The following is a 23,137-nucleotide window of genomic DNA, read 5'->3' on the forward strand; positions in this document are numbered from 1 at the left end:
CCTTGCCCAGGCAACAAATCTTCGTTGCAGCCCTCGAGAGGTAATTTGTTCTCTTTCTTTGGTTGTCTCTTTACCTAGCATCGGAGCTCCGTGTTCTGCAAATTGTATGCTTCTCGACGAACGGGTCAAAAGCGTAACTACCATGGTCTTCGATAATGGATTTCTGTCCATAGAACTTACGACATCGGGCAGAGAGCTAAAAGTCATGTCGGTAAATTGGGTATATGTGTGCATGGCCCCTTCAAGTCCCACACCCATTCGACAGTAGGTCTCCCGTCGATGTTGAACCACCTGCGAAAAGAGAACCTATTCAGGTCATTCAAAGGGGTTCAAGGCTCAACGTGCAAAAGATGCTCGACGAGCTACAGTCATGCCTGGTTTATCTGAAGTGGATAGGACGCCCTTAGCTCGGTCTCGACGCCGTGATGAAATTTGGTGCACCCTGCGGCATCTAGTGTTGCAACCCGGTTCATTGCAATGTGGATTGAACTTGCTATTGGAACTTCAAGCTCTGTGCGTAGCTTATATTTGGCTGCAGCGCCACGAGCAGCTCGCGGATGTCGATTTGTGTTCTGCGAAACGCCGCCCATAGCTGAATAGGACAAGGAAGAGTTCTGAGCGGGGGAATTTTGAGGAAAGAAGATGTTGAGAGAGGACGGGACTATAAAGCCGGCTGGAGTGAGAGCTCGCTCTGAAGCGTGTTGTAGCGAGGGTGAAGTTGAGGTAAAAATGTAGTTTGCATCGGATACGGAACGACCCTAAGCTGGTAGCTTGCGAAGTGAAAGTTCCGAGCTAGAAGTGAGATTGGTAAAAGTGGAAACGGCTCCTAAAAGGAGTAGATAGAGTACATTGTTGAGGGGTCTGCAATCAACAACAGGGTGGCCGCAGTCGACCATCTCAGTTCCACCTGTGCTAGCATTTGTTCGGAGAACCCTGAACCCTCTTGTAGACGACAAACGCCAGCAACTAGTACCTAGTGAGGGCGCCGTCTTACATCCATGTCATATTCACTTCATCATGGAATGCATTGAACCTTTTGTCCATATAGGCCATCGACTTTGGGCCGGCCTTGTACACCTGTGTTTTGGGGATTCTTGTATTAGGTCTCAGCTCATCCACTGTTCTTCCGATAGCTTCACCAGTGCCGGCCTCCTGCGGGGTACGAATGCCGTGGCTCTTTTCCGGATATTGCTTGCACAATATGCTCTTTCTCTTCGACTGCCGGCTCTCCGTTGGGTGCCTCTAGGTGGCGAGACCACGACTTATTGGACTCGACGAACTCGGAGTAGGCGAGAATCAAAGCTGATTGACCATGCACTGCTCCCTTCCGCAACAGTCTTATCAACCTTTTCGAGATGGTTATCACATATGGAGTGAGCTCGCGACACGCAAGAGCAACTGATCCCGATGTGCACGTTCGGGGACTGTAAGGTCTCTCGGAAATCTGATAACAATAGCTTTCTTTCAGGTTCTCTTTCAGTAACGATGGTAAGATGGCCCCAGAACCAATGTTGATTTCTTCCAACTACCTAAGCAGGTTAACAGGAAGCCTGGCAGAAGGTCGAAGGGGTGGTTCTTGCCTGCTTAGAGAGGAGGAGGCCGGTTGGCAGTTTGAGCCCGCTACTTGATCGGTTCCTGCCTCTCTCACCATGCGAGGCACAGTGTTTTGATATGCCACAAGGGTCTTCTGGCAGTGATTTCCCGCGGAATCACGTCTGCTTCCATCTCAGGGGCGATAGCGACCCCTAACGGTTTGATGGGATTGAGTCAGGCATTAGAAAGAGCGAGTGGTATTCCCTTTAACTTCGGCCACGAGTGTTCAAACATTTTCAATGGCTTGTCCAGCGGGTAAGACGCGAAAAGGCGTGTGGCGGATCGGCTTCCGATCACGAGTTTCGAGGACGAACCAGGAATATGCTGCCAACTGTTACGTTAGAAGCCTGCTAGTGGCAAAGACGATCGCATATCCGGGGGCTATGATAAATGGGTAGCGTAGCGCACAGTGACCTGACGATAGGATGTTTCTTTTGGAGTATGGGGCTTGCCTGGTGCCTAGTAAGAAGTAGCAGGATCTTTCCCGAAGAAGCGTGCTGCTCAAGCCCTCTTGCCTTAGATACCAGACGGAGAAAATCTTCCATGGACTGCTTTAATGGCTTCCGCGATTGAAGAGCTCAGTCCAGAAAAGACTAGAATCCGGTAGCCAGCCTTCGAGCTCCGGCGTGCTTGGTGAGAAACAAAGTTTGAACTGAGCCGAGCGGGTGCCCTACGCCAACTAGAAATCACCCGCTAGCAGTCTAGTTTCAAGCTGTCGGTATCAAAGACGGTCTCCGACGCTTGTTGGATACGAATGACGTTGTAGTGGCATTTGAGAGCATCAAGCAGTGCGTAATTACCGTGTTCATCGCCACTGACGATCACGAGAATATCGTGCATCCATTGTTGACGCTGCGGCAGTGGGGCTAGCATGGTGGGTAGCTGGCGTCTGTTCACTTCAGTGAATGGGTAGGAAGCAAACAACGCAGCTGCTATCTTGTTTCCTCCCGTCTGTTTGCCAATGCAGTGGCAATAGCGTCCAGTGCTGGTGACCAAATGGCATGGCAAAGATCATCCATCAACAGCACAACGCATCGCTAGCGCGGTATCGGGGAACTGCCCGAGCGTATGTCCGTCGAGAGCTTTCAACGAATTTTGAGGGAGCAGATGTTACCCTTGGTGTCATAGTTATAGGGTCACTCTCCGGTCAGATCATTGCTGATGAGGCTGTTGGCAGCCACATAGGCAAGAGGTCCGAGAAAGACAAACTGGCCGGGGGCTCGATTCACTTGTCTTTGTGGCCAAACTGTGGGTAGGAGGCTTGCTGCTCGGTGTTGTCATCCTCCACATACTGGTCTTCTTCGAAGGTTTCAAGATGTCCACGCGGCCTGCTGATTTATTTGATAGCTTTGCCTGATGGGACATTGAAAGTCAATAGCCCCTTCGCCTTTGCAGCAATGGTACGTTGGACTCACCAATGGCACTGTGCACTTTGCTGGCCGGTTGATGCGCTTGCTGCGGTCATTCTGCGTGGTGAGTTCGATTCATTGGGGAGTGGGAGTGAGCGATGCTGTGGTGTGCAGTGAGAGTTGTAAACCTATGGGGATTTGATGGAAAAGAAGGATCAAGTCCTTGAGGGATCTACCACACCCGGGTCATCTCTCTTCCCAATCCTGTCATCACATGCTCCGCCAGACCTGGCCTGGCCTCCAGACGCGCCGGTGGACCTGGTTTCTCGGGGATGGGAATTGGAACCCATGAAGTCCTTATGGCAAGTTTAAGTGATTGCTTTCTGGACACCATTCCTGGTCAATTAGCCCACCCCCACCATCTAATTCTGCATCCAAGAGTTCTCTTGTGGTCAAGGCGTGCATCTAGACTGTTCGACCTCCTCTTAGGGCTGTCCCTCTATTTCAACTGGCATTCCTGGGTCCAGGATCTGGTCAGAAAGAGAGACACTTTCGGTTGTTCTGCGTGGCCACTTTTCACACACCAAGCCAAATCATTAGACCTCACTTCGCCAGAAGCAGGTTGGAACAAAAAGAAAACGCCAAAAAAGATGTGTTTCGACACCTGCAGGATTCGAACCTGCGCTTCCGAGGAAACGGGCTTAGCAGGCCCGCCTATGTTGGGTTAGTATTGAGTCTAATATGAGCAAGACCGAGTAAAACGTACGCGTTAACCACTCCGCCAAAGTGTCAATTGATGTAAAATTTGGGAAAGCAGACTTCTCATCTAGCTTTTTATCAATGTGATGATTGTCTGAATCGATATATGGACCGCAGTCTTTGTTGTTTTTGGTGGTTCAATATGGAAAAAAGCATCGACGGAATGGAGAAAAAGACATGTAGTTAACTCCTGCTCTTCTCTTTCAATCTTTTTCCTCTTCTTTGCTGCAATCGCCAATATGATGAATGTGTGCGTCATCAAATCACAGATGCCTCAAGCTTCCTTCCCCACATCTACCATTCCCTGCAGGTGGGTCCTCTTCTTCTTCCTCCATCTTCAAAACCTTAGTACATTAAACCTATAGCTTCAAATTTTCTTCTGGTAATTGTAATCTGCTGCCAAGTTGGCGAAGGAAGAATCAGGTCGTTCGCTAATGTGATTCCAATCTGGGGAAGTAAAGAAGAAGAAGAGAGCAAGAGAGCGAGACCTGCTACATGAGATCCACATCCCTCTTCTCTCCTCAACCTGTTAACTTCAGTCCATCCTTCGCAACCCGTGATCTGACGCGCTCAATCACGATCCAGCTCCTCAGTCTAAATCCTGTATCTCTGCCATCCCTAAGAATGGCCTCTGTTTTCCAATTCGGCAACTGTAACTCTTTCAGTAGTGGTAGCAAAGCATTAATTTGCCTCGTGTCGCATCCAGTAGCAACGGGGTTGAACCCATCTGTTAGAAGGCCGGGCTCAAAGGGCCCACAAAGCAAGAAGCAGAACGCACACAAGTAACGTGGCGAGGAAGAGAGATGAGCGAGAAAGCAAAGAGACCAGAAGCCCCACGTCCCCAAATGGAAAGCAAGGAGGGGCAGACCCAGGTGCCTCTCGAATACCATCAAATTGCCAGCAGTTGACAATGAGCACGCTCTGGTTTCGGTCAGCGGTCCTGGGTCCGGATCTGGCCATAAAGAGGGTCGGTCCCAGGTGTTTTACGCGGTAACTCATGTTGAATGATTTATAGCAAGCCAAATCAGTAGACCTGGATTCAAACCAGAGTTGAGTTACCCGTTTGTTCGCAGAGTGACCCAAAAACAAAAGTGCAAAAAAAAGTAGTGTTCGACACCTGCAGGATTCGAACCTGCGCTTCCGAGGAAACGGGCTTAGCAGGCCCGCCTATTTGGGGTTAGTATTTTGTCAGGCAAGTTCAAGACAGAGTAAAACGTACGCGTTAACCACTCCGCCAAAGTGTCATTATGTAATATTGACACCACAAAGCGCTCCATCTGTCACCAGTCCAGCACCGCTCCCCGCCGTACTCAACTTTCTATCAGTGGCTCTTTCATTTCATTTGGCAATGCGGAGTAGTAGGTCTGGGATCCAGCCGGGGCAAAAAAGAGTCAGTCCCTGCTGTCTGACATGGCCCCCTCTTTTCTTTCATGTGTACAAAGCCAAATCAGAGGCAGCCACATTTGAAGGAAAAAAGTCCATCCAAAAAAAAAGAAGTGTTTCGACACCTGCAGGATTCGAACCTGCGCTTCCGAGGAAACGGGCTTAGCAGGCCCGCCTATGTTGGGTTAGTATTACGTCAAGCTAAAGCAAGACAAGATTTAAAACGTACGCGTTAACCACTCCGCCAAAGTGTCAATCGATAAGAAACTCTGCTTATCTGTAAATTAAGTCCTCTTATAATTGTCATCCTACCGAAAAAAATCAAAATACACTCCCCACTGTCCCCAGGCCGTCTCCTAGCCTGGGCTGGCTTTGGCAAGATGCATCATGTTACAAGAATGAGTTTATCTTCTCGCCTTCAAAACTCATCCGGATCATGCATACATTATCCCATAGTATATCTACACAGTCAACGGCGACACGAGCACGAACGGAGTATTTGGTGGACCCGTGGACATCTTGGATCCGTCACCTGGGCACAGGGAGCTTCATCAGTAACTACTGAGGTCATATATCCCCCGTTACTGAAATATATATGTGTGATGGATGTTTTTTCGCCTGGTCATTTGGGGATGCAGGATTCAGTCTCGACGTATTCGCACCCAAATTCTATCTGTTACACCGCTGTGCCTGTTGATTGGGCTTTACATATCCCGTGAGCATACGAACGAGTGCAATTTGATACTAGAATCGCTTCACTCGGTGTGCAATGAACAGATTGAGAAAGTCATTTTGTTTGTATTCCAAATCCGGTGTATATATGGTGTCCACCGCCACTGCTGCCCAGATGGAGAGGATCATGTCTGCCTTCAAAGTCAGAATCTCGCTGGGCCCGAAAGGGGTTTGAAACCCACCTATATCCCGAATCTTCCCCACTTCAAATGAAGCATTCCAAGGTTATTGCTCTGCAAGCTCCTCCTCGTTCCTAGCCCCCAAAGTTGAGCAAGCACATTGGGTCGCGTTCATGTAAACACTGGAAGTCACCAAAACCGGCACCAACTGTGCTATACAATTTGAAAGTTTTCGCTCGCACCTAGTACTCCAGGATCCATGCACGACTGAGTGCCACCACTCGCGTCCTGAAACAAAAGTAAGCTCATTCCCAACCGATTTCGACCAACCTACCAGGACCCCAGGGCATCACCAGTGTTGGTATAAGCTTGTAACCATCAGTCGTACCCATAGAGTGCATATACGCGTGGGGCATTTGGTGCAAGGAGCCCAGGCGACGCCGTACACCGTGCTGGCTACGGCAAGCCAATAACGTGTCCCACTGAACTTCCAGGGTTCCAACCATCCCAGACGTACTGGACTCGCCAAAGCCATGCAGTAGCCGCGTCAGATTGGCCAGCCCAAGTGACCCACAACCCCCCCCCCAGTATTATAAGCAACGGTGCATCGAGCAAGCGCGGGAAGCCAGGTTGGCACGAGACGCGGATGTGGGTAGCGGAGAGCACGATTCGGACGTAGGTAGTTGGCCGTGACCTGTAGATAGAAGTTGCTGTTAGCTGCTGTCATGCGCTGAGAAAACGCGCCAGAGATTTCGCACCTCGATCTGCACAGAGAGTCGCCCAGAAGCCCCTTTTGTCCAATGCCGCAGATGCTGTCAGATTGATTCTGTCTTCCTGGCCAAGTAAAAGTAAGCTAGCCCTCCTGATCGACCTGGAATCTCGGTCCCCACTCAAAGGATGCTGCAGTGCAACGGCGGACTCTCCCACCCGGAGGCTGTCAGCTTGCCAGCCCAATGTAATATCCATACCCGGATCATGCGTGAGGCCGCCAGTCGCGAGATCGTAGTCCGGATTTCGAACTCCAAGCCACCACACTCCTTTTGCTGGATTTCTCTCACCTGGGATTTGAGCGCCACAACAGTCCGTTCTCCGTGTCTTCCAACCATGGGTATCCGTGAAACTGTTTGTTGTAGCGTCGCATCTGGAGAAGCATTAGTGAAGTTGCTGGAGGTGTTGAGAACCATGGTATCCGCTCTCTGCTCTCCACCATAACCGTGTTGTAGAATGATGGTCCGGAATGCCACACCTCCACGCAAGTTGTGCTTTCACTTTTCACACACGTCCATGCTCTAGTAGTATACGTACCATCTCATCCCCATGTTCTGAACGTATTGTTTCCCTTCACCTGCACCCACAATCTGTACGAGTCTGTCAGTTGTAGAATCGTAGCCCACAATGCTTCAGTTTTCCAAACAGGCACTATTCCACTTAGCTGTCGTAACATGCTTCCCCACTCTAGCAGCCTATCGCCTCACCTTCCCACCCCGGGTGTGTGTAAGACTGCCGGTCGTAGGATGGCACCCACAAAAGCTCTAGCGACACCGCCAGGACAGGCTCCGAGGCTCGGTGTCTGCGTCACTTCTGTCTCCTTTATCGACTCTGTGCGAGAATATGAGCCGTGAGATTGTATCCCATAGCATGTAACCAAGCAGTTTATCTCATCTCCCTCACACCCTGTGTATGTGCTAGACCGCCGGTCGTAGTAACTGGCACTGTTCGGACGCGCTTTGAGGCTCGGTGTCAGAGGTGACGCGGACACCTCCGTCGACTCTGTGTGGCACTGTTAGCTGTACGATCGTAGTTCAAAGCGTCACTGCGCAACCTGAGCCCGCTCTCCTAGGGCGCCATAGCATGTAGCCAAGCAGTCCCTCTCACCCCCATCACACCCTGTACATGTGTTAGACCGCCGGTTTCAGTAGCTGGCGCTGTTCGGACGCGCTTTGAGGCTCGGTGTCCGCGTCACCTCGAACACCTCCGTCGACTCTGCGCGAGACCGTCAGCTGTAGGATCGTAGTTCAAAGCTTTACCGCGCAACCGGAGCCCAACTTCATTGGATGCCATAGCATGTAGCCCCGTTTGAGCAGCCCATCTCGCACGTCCCGCACTCTGAGTATCCGCGAGACCGCCAGTCGTAGGATTTCATCCGCAGAGGCCTCGGTGGCACTGCTCGGACGCGCTTTGAGACTCAGTGTCCGCGTCACTTCTGTCACCTCCGTCGACTCTGCGCGAGACCGTCAGCCGTAGGATCGTAGTTACAGCGTTACAGCGCGACCGGAGCCTGCTATCCTCGGATGGCACAGCATGTAGCCCCGTTCGAGCAGCCCATCTCACCTCCTCCACGCCCTGAGAACGTGCGAGACTGCCGGTTGTACGGTCGTGTCCACAGAAGCACCGGTAGCACCACTGCAAGCACCTTGAGGCTCGACACACGCAAGCGTAGACACTAGAGCGTCGAGGGGCATCAAATCACCTCGCACACATCAGCGACAGCGTACAGTAGCCCACCCCGACGATAAACACCGACCAGGAAGGCATCACAACAAGGCCAACAGGTACCCACAAGATCCCTCGAGTGACATCTACGGGGCTCTTCTGCTCATTGCCCTCCGCAAAGCCGAGTAGCAGCTCGTAGCGAGTCCCAGAAGCGCCATACGCCAGTCTGCCAGCAAGAGGATCACCCCATCAGTAGAAGCTAGCAGCCAAAGAGACCAATGTGAGCCAGCTCTCTCCAAGAGGCCTATTCTTAACGTACGGTCCAGTCTACTTGAGGCTATGACGCGTGGAACTCGCACGGTTTCGGAGGCCTCGACACGCGACTCGTAGCTTAGAGATGCGCCAATGAGGCTGTCGCAACTCGTGTCAGAGCCAGGAACACCGCTCAGATTACAGCTCATCTACTTGATCTAAGTGCTCTCGTCATCTCTGACAAGGCCATGAGCTCCTTCGACTGCCGCGGTGGCCTGCGTCGCGCTGACTCGACGGCTTCCCGCAACAGCTGGCGCACCGCACGCGACCGGGGTCAATCCACATACATAGCAGCCTCACTTACGAAGGGCATCACTAGAGAGAGCAGCACCCTTCAATCTGTTACGCCTACAGAGTACTCGCATGCTTGTAAACAACGGGATCGTCATTGAGGTCCTCTGCCTGCTAATGGGTACGATTTACGCGTAGGGAGACGTGTCGCTGTATACGCTGCTACTGTAGACTTGAGAGAGCCTTGCCTGGATGATGACTACATCGTGCATGATGATCTACGCCCGTTTTTTCTGTGGGGCTGGCTCGTGGGCGATCCATGACAAGGCTAAGATTGCGGGCCGCTGTGGATTTCCGACCCCTGTTTTCCGGCCGACCAACCAGAAGGGGGGTAAGCATGTGACTCCACTAGCTTCAATTTTCCGAACCAATCAAAGTGGGGTGGGGCGAGAGGGCTCCCACTAGCTTCGATTTGGCGGACCAATAATCACAGGGCTCAGATCAAGCCTTCACTAGCTTCGATTTAGCGGACCAATGAGAGCGCGTTGATCTAGTTGATCCTGGAGCCCCAAGGGCCCCACTTCTTGGGGTATAAATAGTAGCCCAATTCTTCCTCTCTCCTCTTCTCTTTCTTCCTTCTTCCTCTCTTCATCTCTCTACTCTGTCTTGTCTTGGATCCTCTACTGGCTGCCAACCCCTTTGGCTCTGGACCTCCATTCCCTTGGAGCTTGCTCATCCTGGATACTCCCATCTGGTCTGGACCCTCTGGCCTTGCTCATGGCATCCCACTTTGAGTCCTTCGTCTGGTCTCCCATCTGCCATGGCTCCTCAGGCCCCTCACAGGACATCCCCCTTTGGGTCCTCAAGGCTCTTTGGGTCTTTCATCATCTTCCACCTTGATGGTCTTCCATCTTGGTGAGCTTCATTCTTGTCTTTGACAATGCATCTTAACAATGGGAAGGTACTCTACCTTCCTCGAATTTTGCGTTTGGTCTCTTTGGTCATTGACACATCTCTTCTTAGATGTCCTCGGTCCCTCGGGTCCTTCATCCATATTCCACATGACCCTACACTCGATGACCTCTCATCATGACATCCCACTTCGAGTCACTCATCAACAATCTTCATGAGCTTCAATCATCATATCAATGGGAAGGTACTGTACCTTCCTCAAATTTTGCGTTTGGTCTCTTTGGTCTCTGACGCCTCTTGGCTTTCTTAGATGTCCTGCATCCTCCATTCTTCGAGTCCTTCGTCCACAACCCACATGGCCCTCCACTTGATGACCCTCATCACAACATCTACATCCCACTTTGGGTCACTCATCAACAATCTTTATGAACTTCAATCATCAATCAATGGGAAGGTACTGTACCTTCCTCGAATTTTGCGTTTGGTCTTTCTGGTCTCTGACACAGTCTTCTTTTCTTAGACATCTTTTCACACATCTCTGCCTACGTCCCTACCATTCCCTCGAATCGCGCTCTCGACAATCTCACACAACTCATGCAGCTGTGCTGTGGCGGGCTTCGGCCTCAGGTCAAGCAGCACAGCAGCACATGCACACAACACAACAAAAGAAAAAGGAAAGTATGAGGTCACACAAACAAAAAAGACCAAGGAAGGGGAAACAACAAAAGAAAGAAGGAAGGAAGGAAAAAAGGAAGCCAATTTTCATTTTGGGCTCTCGCGGATTCTCATCTCAGCTTTGCCTGGGCACTGTTCACAACCTCCGCTGGAGAGTCCACTCAACAAAAAAAAAAAAAAAAAAAAAAAGACAGGCAACAAAAACAAAAAAAGCCTTGTCAAAAAAGAAAAAAAGAAAAAGAAAAAGCAATCATCACAGTCATTCGGTCAATTGTCTCTTGTCTTGTCTTGTCTCTTGTCTCATGTCTACTTTGTCCACATCATCATTCATCGTCTCGTCTCTTGTCTCGTCTTTCATCCACTTCATCCACTCAGTCATCATCTCGTCTTTCATCAACTTCATCAACTCAGTCATCGTCTCGATTCGTCTCTCGTCTTTCATCCACTTCATCAACTCAGTCACTCAATCATCGTCTCATCTCTTGTCTTGTCTTTCATCCACTTCATCTCGGTCAATTGTCTTTTGTCTTGTTCTTTGTTTTGCCATCTTCAATCTTCATTCATTCCACCATGCCTGGGACAGCAAGAGGAGGGAAGCAAAGAAGCAGTCTTGGCGAATAGGTCTCCGCAGGAGAGTCTCTGAAGGAGACGGCTCGCGAAGATGCTACTTGGAGCCAATACAGAGGAGACCTCAAGACTGCTTGCTTTGGGGGGAGTTTCAAGTGTCCTATGGCTCACAACAGTCGTTTCTTGCGTTTCCACTCAATGACTCTTTTTTCCACCGAGCGTCGTTCCACTCAATGACGTTCCCCTTGATCTTTAAACAATCACTTCGCGGCAGCTGTGACGGGGCGGGCTTCGGCTTCAGGACAATCGCACAGCTTGCTTTGCCATCTCTTCGTTTCGTTTTCGTCGTTCCATCTCCTCGTTTCACTCGATCTTTAAACAACCACTTCGCGGCAGCTGTGACGGGGCGGGCTACGGCTTCAGGACAATCGCACAGTCTGCTTGCTCTCTCTCTCTTTTTTCCACCGAGCGTCGTTCCACTCAATGGCGTTCCTCTCGATCTCTAAACAACCACTTCGCGGCAGCTGTGACGGGGCGGGCTACGGCTTCAGGACAATCGCACAGCTTGCTTTGCTCTCTTTCTATTCCACTCAATCTCATTCCAGTGAACGTTCGACCATTACAATCACACCTAGGACAGCAAGGGGAGGGAAGAAAAGAAGCAGTCTTGGTAAAAGGGTCTCCGCAGGAGAGTCTCTGAAGGAGACGGCTCGGGAAGATGCTACTTGGAGCCATTACAGAGGAGACCTCAAGACTGCTTGCTTTGGGGAGGCAATTAAACGTTTCCTATGGCTCAATCATCAATCGTTTCCACCCTCGAGTGTCAAATCTCAATCATTCTCTTGCGGCAGCTGTGACGGGGCGGGCTTCGGCTTCAGGACAATCGCACAGTCTGCTTGCTCTCTCTCTTTTCTCCACTGAGCGTCGTTCCACTCGATTCCAAACAACCACGTTTAAACAACCACTTCGCAGCAGCTGTGACGTGGCGGGCTACGGCTTCAGGACAATCGCACAGCTTGCTTTACTATCTATTCAATTCATCTTCGTTCGATTTCCTCGGTCCATTCCACATTCGGTCATCGCTTCGTTTCGTTTCTCTCCGTTCCACTCGATACCGACCTTCCAAACAACTACTCGCAGCAGCTGTGACGGGCGGGCTCCGGCTTCAGGACAATCGCACAGTTTGCTTGCCATCTCTCCGCTTCGCTTTCCTCGTTTCACTCGAATTCCACTCAACATTCAGCAACCATCTCGCAAGCAGCTGTGACGGGGCGGGCTTCGGCTTCAGGACAATCGCGCAGCTTGCTATCTTTTCGTTCTATCCAAAATTCAAAACATCTATGTCTGGGACAGCAAGAGAAGGGAAGAAAAGAAGCGGTCTTGGTAAAAAGGGTCTCCGCAGGAGAGTCTCTGAAGGAGACGGCTCGCGAAGATGCTACTTGGAGCCAATATTGAAGGAGACCTCAAGATCGCTTGCTTTGTTGGGGGAGTCACAAGTGTCCCGAGGCCCAGCTATTCCACATTCGACTCAGTTATTCCATACCTCACATACAATCCACATTGCTCTGCAAGTTTTAAGAGGAGGGAAGAAAAGAAGCGGTCTTGGCAAAAAAGGGTCTCCGCAGGAGAGTCTCTAAAGGAGACGGCTCGCGAAGATGCTACTTGGAGCCATTACATAGGAGACCTCAAGACTGTTTGCTTTGGTGGTGAAATCATTCTTGCTTTGCTGAGATCTTCGAAGTCCATCCGTCGATGGCATCCTCCACAAGTCCATCCGTCGATGGCATCCTCCTCCACAAGTCCATCCGTCGATGGCATCCTCCTCCACAAGTCCATCCGTCGATGGCATCGTCCACAAGTTCATCTTCCGGCGATCACATTCAATTCAATCAATCAACAGTCTATCATTTCATCATGCCAGGGACTTCAAGAGGAGGAAAGAAAAGAAGCGGTCTTGGCAAAAAGGGTCTCCGCAGGAGAGTCTCTGAAGGAGACGGCTCGGGAAGATGCTACTTGGAGCCATTACAGAGGAGACCTCAAGACCGCTTGCTTTGGTGGTAAATCACAATCGTCCCTCGGCTCGTCCCTCGGCTCGCTCACCGATGAATCAATTCCTCCGCCAAATCTCACATCACACCACTCGGCACCTGCGACGGGGCAGGCTTCAGCTTCGGCACAATCGACACATCCTCTCTCTCATTCCTTCACGTCCTTGCACCACTTGATCAATTTCCGCGACGAGATTCCACTTTTCTTGTCATGCCAAGTCTGGTCCTCGGGCGCTCCGTGTGAAGTTCAGTCACTACGATTTTTTCACGTCTACTACTACTTGTCTCCAATTTCAGCTGTCTGCATTGATGAAATGTTATGATAATATGTGTTCGCTTTCGGTTTAGAAATGGAGCAAGTTTTTCACATTTTCAATGCCTTTATATTGTAGAAAGGTAGGCCTTAGACCACACCAGGAGTCAAGTTCTGTCACTAGGCATGATGTTTATTTGGCTTGGCTGCAACAACACATGAAAGATGTGTGAAAAGACCCTAAAAAAACAACCAAATATCCCTGAAAATCACGAAGGGGCATCAGAAGTAGATGCGAAGGCACCTTTACAATGACTTCACCGAACGCAAAGCATCCCTCTCCCGTTTCAACAAGGACGGCACCTGGTCCGCTCCTGGCCAAGGCCTCCATCTCAGTGACCTCATGTGTTATGTCGCAGCCAAAAATTGCACAAATGACGTGCTGTACGCGGCATGGCCTTATTATTTCGATTCTAATAGGAACATGCGCACCATGAAGTACCGCTTGCCAAAGGATCCAGCCCCCTCATCTGGGCCCATGGCAGCCAGTGCTAGCTGCGTCGACTGCTAGTGCCCAATCAGTTAACAAACAGCCAATTTTCCACGAGGTCCTGGACCCTCTCCGAGCGCAGGACATCAACGCAGTGATTAGTGGGCTTAACGAGCTAGCCCCTCAAGCCCGAAAGGTGAACGACCTCACCCATCCTTGATTCGGAGCAGTTCAAAAGGGTTCTGCAGATCTACGATAGCTGGGCTGAAGCACGTAGAGCCGCCAGAGCTCACGCAGCCCAGATCGGGATCAACATCGACAACCTGCAGCTAGCGGTACTGGGAAGAATCTTATGCGACAGAAGCTTGATCAAGTGATCGGACCGCTACTTGACAATCCATTCGAAATCCCAACGACTACGCCGCACATAGAGGATGACAATCAAACTAGCATCGCGGAGCATGAGCCAGCTTCTGCCTCCGCTAGTAAGTCTACGGAACCAACGGCTTAGAATACTGATCGAGGCGAATCTGAGAAAGTCCTTCGCAGAATCCGGACACTCGCGCGTTCACTTGTATTCAGATATGATCAGTTCACTTTATGGAAGAAATGTTTTACCTGATCTCAGAGAAAGTAGACTATGCAATGTGTCTATGCTGTCAAATTGGCAAGAATGTGAATGTCGCCCCGCTTATATGCTTTGTAGATATCAATCGCTAAGTAGATCCTCGAATGACAGCGAGCATTTCTTCGCCTTTTGGTGCGGTAGTGAGATTTTCGTATCCAGTGGCAGTCACAAGAATATCATCTTCAATACGAACACCACCGATGTGCACATATTCCTTTGCAACGTCAAAGTTAATGTACTTGGCGTACGGCTGCTTGCGGGCATTATCAAGAGCCAGTGGCGAGAAATATAGTCCCGGTTCAACAGTGACGACCATACCCTCCTCCAACAGAGGAGCGGAGAGAGTACAAGGCGAGAGCAGATCAGATGTCCAGTTCTGATTACGCTCTCCGAGTGCCATGATCGACCCCTCAGAGACATCGTGCACTTCAAGGCCAACGTGGTGACCTAGGCCATGAGGAAAGAAAACTTTGGATGCGCCAGATTCGCGAACCTCATTGAAGGAGCCCTTCAACATGCCAAGAGACAACAGCCCTTCAATCGCGATGTCGTGCGCGAGGTCATGTAGTGAACGATAGCGCACTCCTTTGCCCATCCGGCGGATCGTCTCTTCTTGCATGCGCTCAACAAGCTTGTAGATGTCTCGAACGTACTGGCTGGGCCATTCCCCTGTCAACGGGAAGGTCCGTGTGACGTCACTCGCGTAGCAATTCCACTCTGCACCGGCATCGACACATACGAGCGGCTTCTTATGGAGAGGCTCATTATTCCGAGAGTAGTGGAGAACGGCCGCGTTGGGACCGGAGGCCGCGATGATTTGGTATGCTTGATTGCGGGCCCCGTGCGATACGCATGTGTTCAGGAACGAGCCCTCGATCTGCGACTCATTGGAAAATGACTTGATGCTCTCTAAGATCTTGCGATGCGCAAGTCCGGAGATCTTGTTAGCTTCGCGAATCATGCGAATCTCGTATTCATCCTTGATGCCTCGTGCCGCGTTCATGGCCTGTTCAAGGTTTGTAAGGTTCACGGGGAGATCCTTGGGCAGAGATTTGGGCTTTTCTGATTCATGGATGAGGTATAACTCGGTATCCTGGTCGCGCTCATCTGCCCATTCTTTCAGCTCATATTTGAGCGAGGTATGATATCTAACATAGTCCACATCGTATCGGTCTTGAGCATCTTCCCGTGACAGAGTCGGTCCCATCCAAATGGCGCGGTGGAGATCAAAGTCGGGCACGAAGAGAGTGAGTATATCGCGACCGATATCATATGTCAGGGCGCAGTCAGCTTCATCGGCTCCGCTCAGATAGTAGAAGTAGCGCCGTTGTCGGAACGGACGTGATTGGTCTGAGTCACGCAGGTTGATCGTGGGCTGTCCGGAAAGAAAGATTAAGCCCCTGGAAGCTCCAAGCTTCCTAGCGACGTTACGCGCATGCTGCTTGGCTAGAGCGGTCTGGTCAGTCGACAGCCGGTTGAATGCCGTGTAGCAGGATGGTCTGCGAAAGGGCGAAGGGCAGCAAAGGCATTTCGGCCTTGCGGCGTTAGCACTGACCTGGGTACTTATCACAGGAGGTAGGCGTATCCAGGTGGATGTTATAGGCATCAAAGTGAATCATGACCTCCTCATCCAAGGGGGTATTACCCCGAGCTTGACCTGTCGCACACATCTGGGGACACAGACTTGAGGAGAGGGGTCGAAGCGAAGCAAGGAGTCACGAAGAGGGGAAGAGACGAAGGAGTTAACTGAACAGGGTTTAGTAGGGTACTAAGTACGAGTGACAAGAAAGTCAAAAATCAACAAGGCGAGACATCACAAGAAAGGCGAGAGAAAAGGCGTGAACAGCTTAGAGCCCCTACTGAGCTGCTCCACCTGGGCCGGAAGCGTCTTAGATAACCCGCCTTTTTCTATCCGCAGCCGCCCACTTATCTCTCTCTTCTCCCTCACACATCTTGTTTCATCACTGTCTGCTCTCTAAGTGCTTTGTTTTGGCCTCTCCCTGATTATCTGACTCGATTTACTGCAGTCAATGAACGATGCAGGGCCCTGAGGTTCCGAGCAGCGCGCTCGCAGACCTACCTTCGACCCTGAGAACAGTGATAGGCAGCCCGACGACGTCACCGATCGGCTCAACGTTACCTCTCCAAACAGATCCTTTATTATCACAGCAACAAATACACGAAAACCTCCAAAATGTGCTATCCTCTTTCTCGCAAATTCGCCCTGAGCCTGGGCTTATCGCCAGTGGCAACTCGACCGGCTCGACCGGCAAAGGCATCCTGATTGGGATCCTGTCCGCGTTCGGCTCCGCCGCAGTTGCCTTTGTTGTCTTAGCGATCTTTTTCTTTTTCAAATATACTCGCCGGGGGCGAATTATGCTGGATCGCATTGGCCGACCCGGTGAGTTCGATGATGAACAGGCATTTGCGCGCGAGGAGGAGACGGCGCTAGAGTCAATGGACGACTTGGCGCGGTCGGAATACTTGCGAGCTAAAGGTAAGCGCCCGTGAGAATCTTTTGATGGGTCGTATGTCTCACATCTCTAACTCTGCCCAGCTTTTGTCCAAGGAAACCCGCCCGAATCAGTGCAAACCGATATATCCCTATCACAATTCCTCGCAATCCAAGAAAAAGGCGTATCCGCATGGGAGTTCCAGCCAGAATTGGAGATCGCAAATTGCTTTGTGGAAGCCCGCACGGAGATTGAGTTCTATGATTCGGAATGCAGTGTGCAGACAAACCTCCCCCTCCCCAAACAGAATGAGGTCTACTACTGGGAGGCCAAGATATACGATAAGCCCGACTCAACAATGATCGGAATTGGAGTGACTACGAAACCATACCCTCTCTTCCGAATGCCTGGTGCGTTACATGACAATTCCTACTGCTGAGACTGTGTTAACGATTTTAGGCTTCCACAAATCTTCTGTTGCCTACCAGTCAACCGGACACCGCAGGGTCAACCAACCATTCAATCCCACCCCATACGGACCTCCTCTATTACAAGGCGATGTGATTGGTGTCGGCTACCGCCCTCGGTCAGGGACAGTCTTCTTCACTCGCAACGGCAAGAAACTGGAGGACGTGGCTCATAACTATCGCTCGCAAAACCTCTTTCCTACGATCGGCGCCAACGGTCCTTGCACAATCCATGTCAACTTTGGTCAGATGGGCTTCGTCTTCATCGAAGGAAACGTCAAGAAATGGGGATTGGCCCCGATGACTGGTAGCCTCGCCCCACCTCCACCTTACGGAAGCGAGCAAGGCAGCATTCTGCTGGAGTCGGGCCGCGAGAGCGCCGCCCAGATTTCTCAGCGTGTTTATCAAAATGCGAATTACGCGGCCTCGGGCTCAAGTGTCAGGATTCCTCCAGTACCAAGCCCAGGTCCTGCTAGATCTCCGACTGACATTTCCCTCGCTCAGCTGAATCACATACCACCTCTTGAAGATGCTGGTGAGGGATCCAGCCGGTATGCTCTGGGAGATGAAGAGGCCAATGTTGGCATGGTCCATGACGAGCACCATGAGGCCCCGCCTCCGGAGTATTCTAGTCCTGATGGCAGTCGCAGGGGCAGTGATACCTCTCTTGACTTCCCTTCCAGGGGTGCACTCGAAGAACATGGCTCTCCGACCGACGATGCCATGGACTCTGCTGGTCAATATCTCCCGAGTTACGAAACTGCGGTCGAAGGAGATACAGATGAGCACCACCCAAGTGGCCAATGATTGGCCTCGATTCTTTTATACCCTGTCTACATGTGAACATAATCTCTGCATGAGAGGCTCTGTCTGATCATTTCTTTGTTGTTTTATTTAGCGGGTTCACGGACGGTGTTTGGGCAAACCAGGAAGTCTAGTTCCTGAGGCTTTGTTTTCTTTTTTTGTTTCTTTCTGTTTCTTTTGCTGTGAGTTATGAAAGGAACTCTCAGACTTTCACTCGCTCTGCCCTCCACCCTTACCCTTGGGGAGTCATTGAACACGAACACATGTATAAGGGCACACTCATTTTGCTATACCCAGCTCTCGCTAGCCACCCTCTTTATGTATATATCTCAATACAAGACATCTACTTGATCTGACATTCCCTCGCCGATTGAGACACTTTGAGTTGAAGATATTGTCGGATTCTGCTTTCGTATCTGTGGCAGACCATGGAATAAGCCGATTCCTACAGAAAACCCGAAGATGAGCAATGTCTGAATGACCTTGAGGAATAGATAAGAGTGGAGAATCCCAAGAAGTTCCTTATAAAGTACTTCAGGGGTGGACATGTTCCGTAGTGTAGGCTAGTTTATTTATACAGCAGTTGGCCCCCACAAGATCGCCAAGACTTCCACCTCGAAGCTTTGATCGCAACCTCTTGTATTCTTCACATAGCATTGCCATTCCTGATCCCCAGATCTTCGTTGCATTACCGTGGCTCCGATACGATCGTACTCCACTAGCCCCAGTTTGCCGGTCCACCCGAACTGTGTCTCCGAAACCTCACCTCTCCGAACTTGTCCACCGCCAATCGATCGCCACACATCTGCACCTGCACCTCGCTTGCATAAGTGGCTGTCCAACCGCAGCACAAGGGCGCATCTGTGATACGAAGTCAGGTTCCCCCAGGTTCTCCCCCGGTTTCTCAAATCTGCACTCTGCCGACCAGTCTCCGGAATCCTGTTGCGGCTTCGCGCGTGCTTCTGTCTCCCCGAGCCACGAAAACCACTAAACCACTGCGGCTGAATCTGAGATATAATCGCCTTTGTTTTTGCGTGTGACGCACATTCTGTGGGGGTTTTTTGTGCCAGAGACATTTTCACCCGCCCAATTCACAAGCTGCGCGCGCGTTAAACCTGTCGCACACGTGTTATCTCTCTTGTTCTCTAGCCGCCTCACAACTCCGCTTGAGAACTGATCAGTCTATTCTGTACGGTGAGACTTGTCGCTGAGGCCTGGCTTCTATTGGAGATTTGCCGTTGAGGTACTCCATACATTGAAACGATCTCGACTTCCGACACGGTGCTTGTCAGTCATGTCTCAAATTCCATTAAACACAAAGACGGACGCAAAACCGGCAAAAAAACCTGCATTCCATGTCATTGTTTTGGTAAGTGTCTAGCTGATTTCATTTGCCTGTCGCAGAGCCCGTCACGTGGAGGCCATGTGTTGACTATGATTCGTGTACGGAGTACCGGGGATGATTTTCGTCATATCATGTCTCTGATAGCGGGTTCTGACAGCAATACCCCTGCGAAAATACTGAAAGTGCCGAATGTTAATTTCAATAGGGCCCCACGGGTGGACCCCGTGAAGATAGCGTCACCGGCATTCTGGTCCGCTCGACTGCAACAAACTGGGCCCCGGAATCCGTCGTCGCTGTTGATGCAGGTACCCTCTTGGCAGGGATTATCCGATTACTGGAGCGGTATATGCCTGATTGCACGAATGACGAGGGTGTCATGACAAATGGGCCCTTTCAGGGGCTCGAGTTGCCCAACAAAACACCACAGGCAAACGGAGCCCATGTGTTTCGTGAACTCATTGGTAATGTGCTAATCACACATCCTCATCTTGATCATATTGCCGGTCTTGCAATCAACACTCCGATTTTAGAGGCGGGAAATGGCCCTAAATCGGTGGCCGCGCTTCCCTCGGTGCTGTCCGCCATCAAAAACCATATGTTCAACGACATAATTTGGCCGAATCTGTCGGACGAAGATGGTGGAGCTGGTTTACTCACGTATCAGCGTTTAGTGGAGGGTGGAAATCCTCGCTTTGGCCGGGGCGACAGCCGAGGCTATGTTAGAGCCTGCACTGGGCTATTGACCAAATGTCTCAGCGTCAGTCACGGCCGATGCAAGCAGCGATATCACCCCGAGAGTGGAACGCATCACCGCATAGGAAGTACCGTTTTTGCCGAGCATCAATTGATGCTTCCTTCCAGAGCAATCTCGGTAGATCACACCGATGGCAGGTAAGCTAGAGCGCTTGACTTCCTAGCCGTCAATGGAACTTGTAAACTAACCACTCCCAGTTTCTATTCGCCCGCTCGCTCCCCGCGCCTCTTTCCATCTACCAACAAGGAGCCAGTGATGGCAACAGTCGAAAGTTCAGCTTTCTTCCTGCGCGACCACCGCACTGGCGATGAGATCATTGTCTTCGGCGATGTCGAGCCAGACTCGGTCGCACAGGAAGGGCACAATAAGCTAGTATGGGAAGCCGCCGCACCAAAGATAGCCAACGGCAAGCTACGAGCAATCTTCATCGAATGTTCCTACAATGACAGCATCGACGACAAGTACTTGTATGGCCATATGTGCCCACGGCACCTTGTCGCCGAGCTCAGCGTGCTAGCAACCAAAGTCATGAATGTGCGCAATGGCAACTTTGGCGAGAAAAAGCGCAAGCGCGATTCTATCTTCCCAGTCGAGGCTGGTAGTGAGCAAGTGAGTCCGCGATCGAAGCGAACCCAAAGCACATCTGGCGACAGACTTGAGCCTCGGTCGCACCCGGCCGACTACTTTGAAATACCGCAAATACCCAAAGTTGGCGGTCCGGACTTTGGAGACGGTGGTGATCATGCTGATGTTCTGGAGTCGCCGGATCCTGAGTCTTGGGTTGATACTAAGCCTCTTCCTTTGGAGGGGTTGAAGGTTTATATCATTCATATCAAGGAACATCTTACCGATGGCCCTCCGCCAGGAGAACAGATCCTAGAGGAACTCAAGGAGCATGGCGAAAGGGTGCATCTGGGATGTGAATTCTTTATTCCGAGTCCCGTGGAGGGAATATGGATATGATCGGTGATGACTATTATGTGGAGGCTTTTGTCGTTTTGTCCTTACACAGCGTGTGATTAAACTCTGTACCATAGCCAAGTTTGCTTCCTATTAACACTGATATCGTTGTGTTCTTTATTACAAGATGGCTCGACCCCTTTATATCCATGGATACAACAGCAAACCTTGAGCCTCGCTATGGATGAAGTTATCTCCCTCTCCGGGATATCCAGGATTCCTTCGCAGACACCGGTCAGAGCGAAAGAGTCCCGGGGGATCTTCCAACTGTCAACTATTGTGCAGGGTTTGGATACTTGGGCCGAAGGCGAGTAGGTAGCGCTGTCAGTGTGCCGTCCTTGGAATAATAGTTGTTGAGGTAGAACACTAGCCAAAGAGGTCAGCTTTCGAGAACTAAACACAGTCAGTCGGAGTTAGTCTTGACTCACTTCGTGCAATGATGGCAAATGTGTCGCAGTTCTTCCACTTCAAATCTCCACCCGCCAGCTCCTTACATCCAGCATACTCATACTTTTCGCTTGTTCCATCACCAAGAGACCTCGGGACTGCGCTCAAAAATCAGCCTCATTCAAACATTCATACAAAGAGATGCGTCAAACTCACATTGATCGAAATTACCGGTATGGATCAGCTCGTGCGTGAAAACTGAACTGATCGTCTTGGATAGGAAATCCACACTCTTCCCCCGAACATCACGCGTGTTCAACTGGCTGAATGTCGGCTGCTGATTGACTCCAGTGTAGTCTCTGTTACAGAGCATAATGACATTCTTGCCCAAGGCTGTATACGCAGTAGCCTGGACAACATCGCAGGGACTTTGATTAGGTCCCGGCGCAGGGTTATATCTCACATCCGCATACCCTCTATCTTGGTCTCGATACACGCCCGTGGTGATCTTCTTCAGATGACTATCTCCACAAACGATGGTGAGATCATCCACGGATTCCGAATAGTCACCTGGGACCTTGGATGCTGGACCAAGCGCATCTGTGCGATTATGTTAGCCGGAATGTCATTTTTCAGAACACCAAGAGGAACCTACTGGCAATAGCCTCATACGCTGTGGCGCTGTGGTCCCCGAAGAAGTCATCTAGGATACTGCGCCTTCCTTGGTCTTTGCAAGTCTCATACATCGATTGTGGTTCATCGCCCGCCTCGTGCGTTCGCTCCCACATTGCGCAGGCTGTTCCTGTGAGACTTGACCAACTGAGCACGGCTTTTGCTTCTTCCATTGCATTTTTGATATCATCGCGATGATCACCGCAGTCACAACTGCTGTGGATGTTGTATGCGAGGGTTTGTGAGGCTGCTCCTACAAGGAGAGCTACCGAGAAGGTCTTCATATTTCCAATGGAATATTGACTTGGCTGTAAGGAATATTCAAATCAATGGAAAAAAATCGCACAAGAAGAGGAACCGCTGCCTTCTTCTGGGATGGATGGGTCTTGAAAAAGTATACGGCTTATACATCCACCGAGCTGATGCTTTTAGTTCTATACATTAAGGGCTGCATAGCCCGTTGCAGGGTCCACTGCGCTAGGCAATGGAGATTTTTGCCACTGCGAAATGATCTCCCGTCTTCTTTGGGGGCCATGGGGCTGAACGTTATCGTTAGTGGAAAGCGGCACGTTTGAACGCCCTGGGTTAGCAGCAGCCATCACTTCTATTCCTGACCACTGAGCCCGAACAAAACCCGAGCAGACCAATGAAGAGCTCGACAGTGATCCCAGCGAAGCTCTAAGCTCGAGAGCTAAGAGCGCCACTGGCAAATATCACATGGGGGCTAAGTGCGAATCTTACTGTGGGGGGCCTGGTTTCAACATCTCCCCTGCCAAGCACTCGCCAGGTGGGGGCTGTTGAAATGCAGTGG

At 50.8% G+C, this 23,137-nt stretch overlaps 6 protein-coding genes across 6 annotated transcripts; 3 read left to right on the top strand and 3 right to left on the bottom strand.

Annotated features, from left to right (window-relative positions):
• Window positions 1–2,286: 2,286 nt before the first annotated feature.
• Window positions 2,287–2,466, bottom strand: N7506_006542 (uncharacterized protein; the record flags this gene model as incomplete). Its single annotated transcript, XM_056955835.1, has 1 exon — window positions 2,287–2,466. The coding sequence occupies one exon, from the start codon at window positions 2,464–2,466 to the stop codon at window positions 2,287–2,289; it is 180 nt and encodes a 59-aa protein (XP_056810169.1).
• Window positions 2,467–12,497: 10,031 nt separating this feature from the next.
• N7506_006543 (uncharacterized protein) lies at window positions 12,498–13,436 on the top strand (the record flags this gene model as incomplete). The annotated part of the gene is made up of 1 exon (XM_056955836.1): window positions 12,498–13,436. The coding sequence occupies one exon, from the start codon at window positions 12,498–12,500 to the stop codon at window positions 13,434–13,436; it is 939 nt and encodes a 312-aa protein (XP_056810170.1).
• Window positions 13,437–14,572: 1,136 nt separating this feature from the next.
• On the bottom strand, window positions 14,573–16,154 carry N7506_006544 (aminopeptidase P family protein; the record flags this gene model as incomplete). The annotated part of the gene is made up of 2 exons (XM_056955837.1): window positions 14,573–15,930; window positions 16,040–16,154. 2 exons carry the CDS (start codon window positions 16,152–16,154, stop codon window positions 14,573–14,575), a joined length of 1,473 nt encoding a protein of 490 aa, XP_056810171.1.
• A 367-nt stretch (window positions 16,155–16,521) lies between these two features.
• Window positions 16,522–18,211, top strand: N7506_006545 (SSH4 family protein; the record flags this gene model as incomplete). The annotated part of the gene is made up of 3 exons (XM_056955838.1): window positions 16,522–16,981; window positions 17,042–17,347; window positions 17,397–18,211. 3 exons carry the CDS (start codon window positions 16,522–16,524, stop codon window positions 18,209–18,211), a joined length of 1,581 nt encoding a protein of 526 aa, XP_056810172.1.
• Window positions 18,212–19,502: 1,291 nt separating this feature from the next.
• Window positions 19,503–21,270, top strand: pdeA (3',5'-cyclic-nucleotide phosphodiesterase PDE1; the record flags this gene model as incomplete). Its single annotated transcript, XM_056955839.1, has 3 exons — window positions 19,503–19,577; window positions 19,759–20,444; window positions 20,505–21,270. 3 exons carry the CDS (start codon window positions 19,503–19,505, stop codon window positions 21,268–21,270), a joined length of 1,527 nt encoding a protein of 508 aa, XP_056810173.1.
• A 271-nt stretch (window positions 21,271–21,541) lies between these two features.
• N7506_006547 (uncharacterized protein) lies at window positions 21,542–22,610 on the bottom strand (the record flags this gene model as incomplete). Its single annotated transcript, XM_056955840.1, has 4 exons — window positions 21,542–21,633; window positions 21,696–21,812; window positions 21,871–22,254; window positions 22,310–22,610. 4 exons carry the CDS (start codon window positions 22,608–22,610, stop codon window positions 21,542–21,544), a joined length of 894 nt encoding a protein of 297 aa, XP_056810174.1.
• Window positions 22,611–23,137: the final 527 nt, after the last annotated feature.

This window comes from Penicillium brevicompactum (genome assembly GCF_028827555.1).
Source record: "Penicillium brevicompactum strain IBT 35665 chromosome Unknown utg000005l_segment0_segment0, whole genome shotgun sequence".
NCBI classification, from domain to species: Eukaryota; Fungi; Ascomycota; class Eurotiomycetes; order Eurotiales; family Aspergillaceae; genus Penicillium; species Penicillium brevicompactum.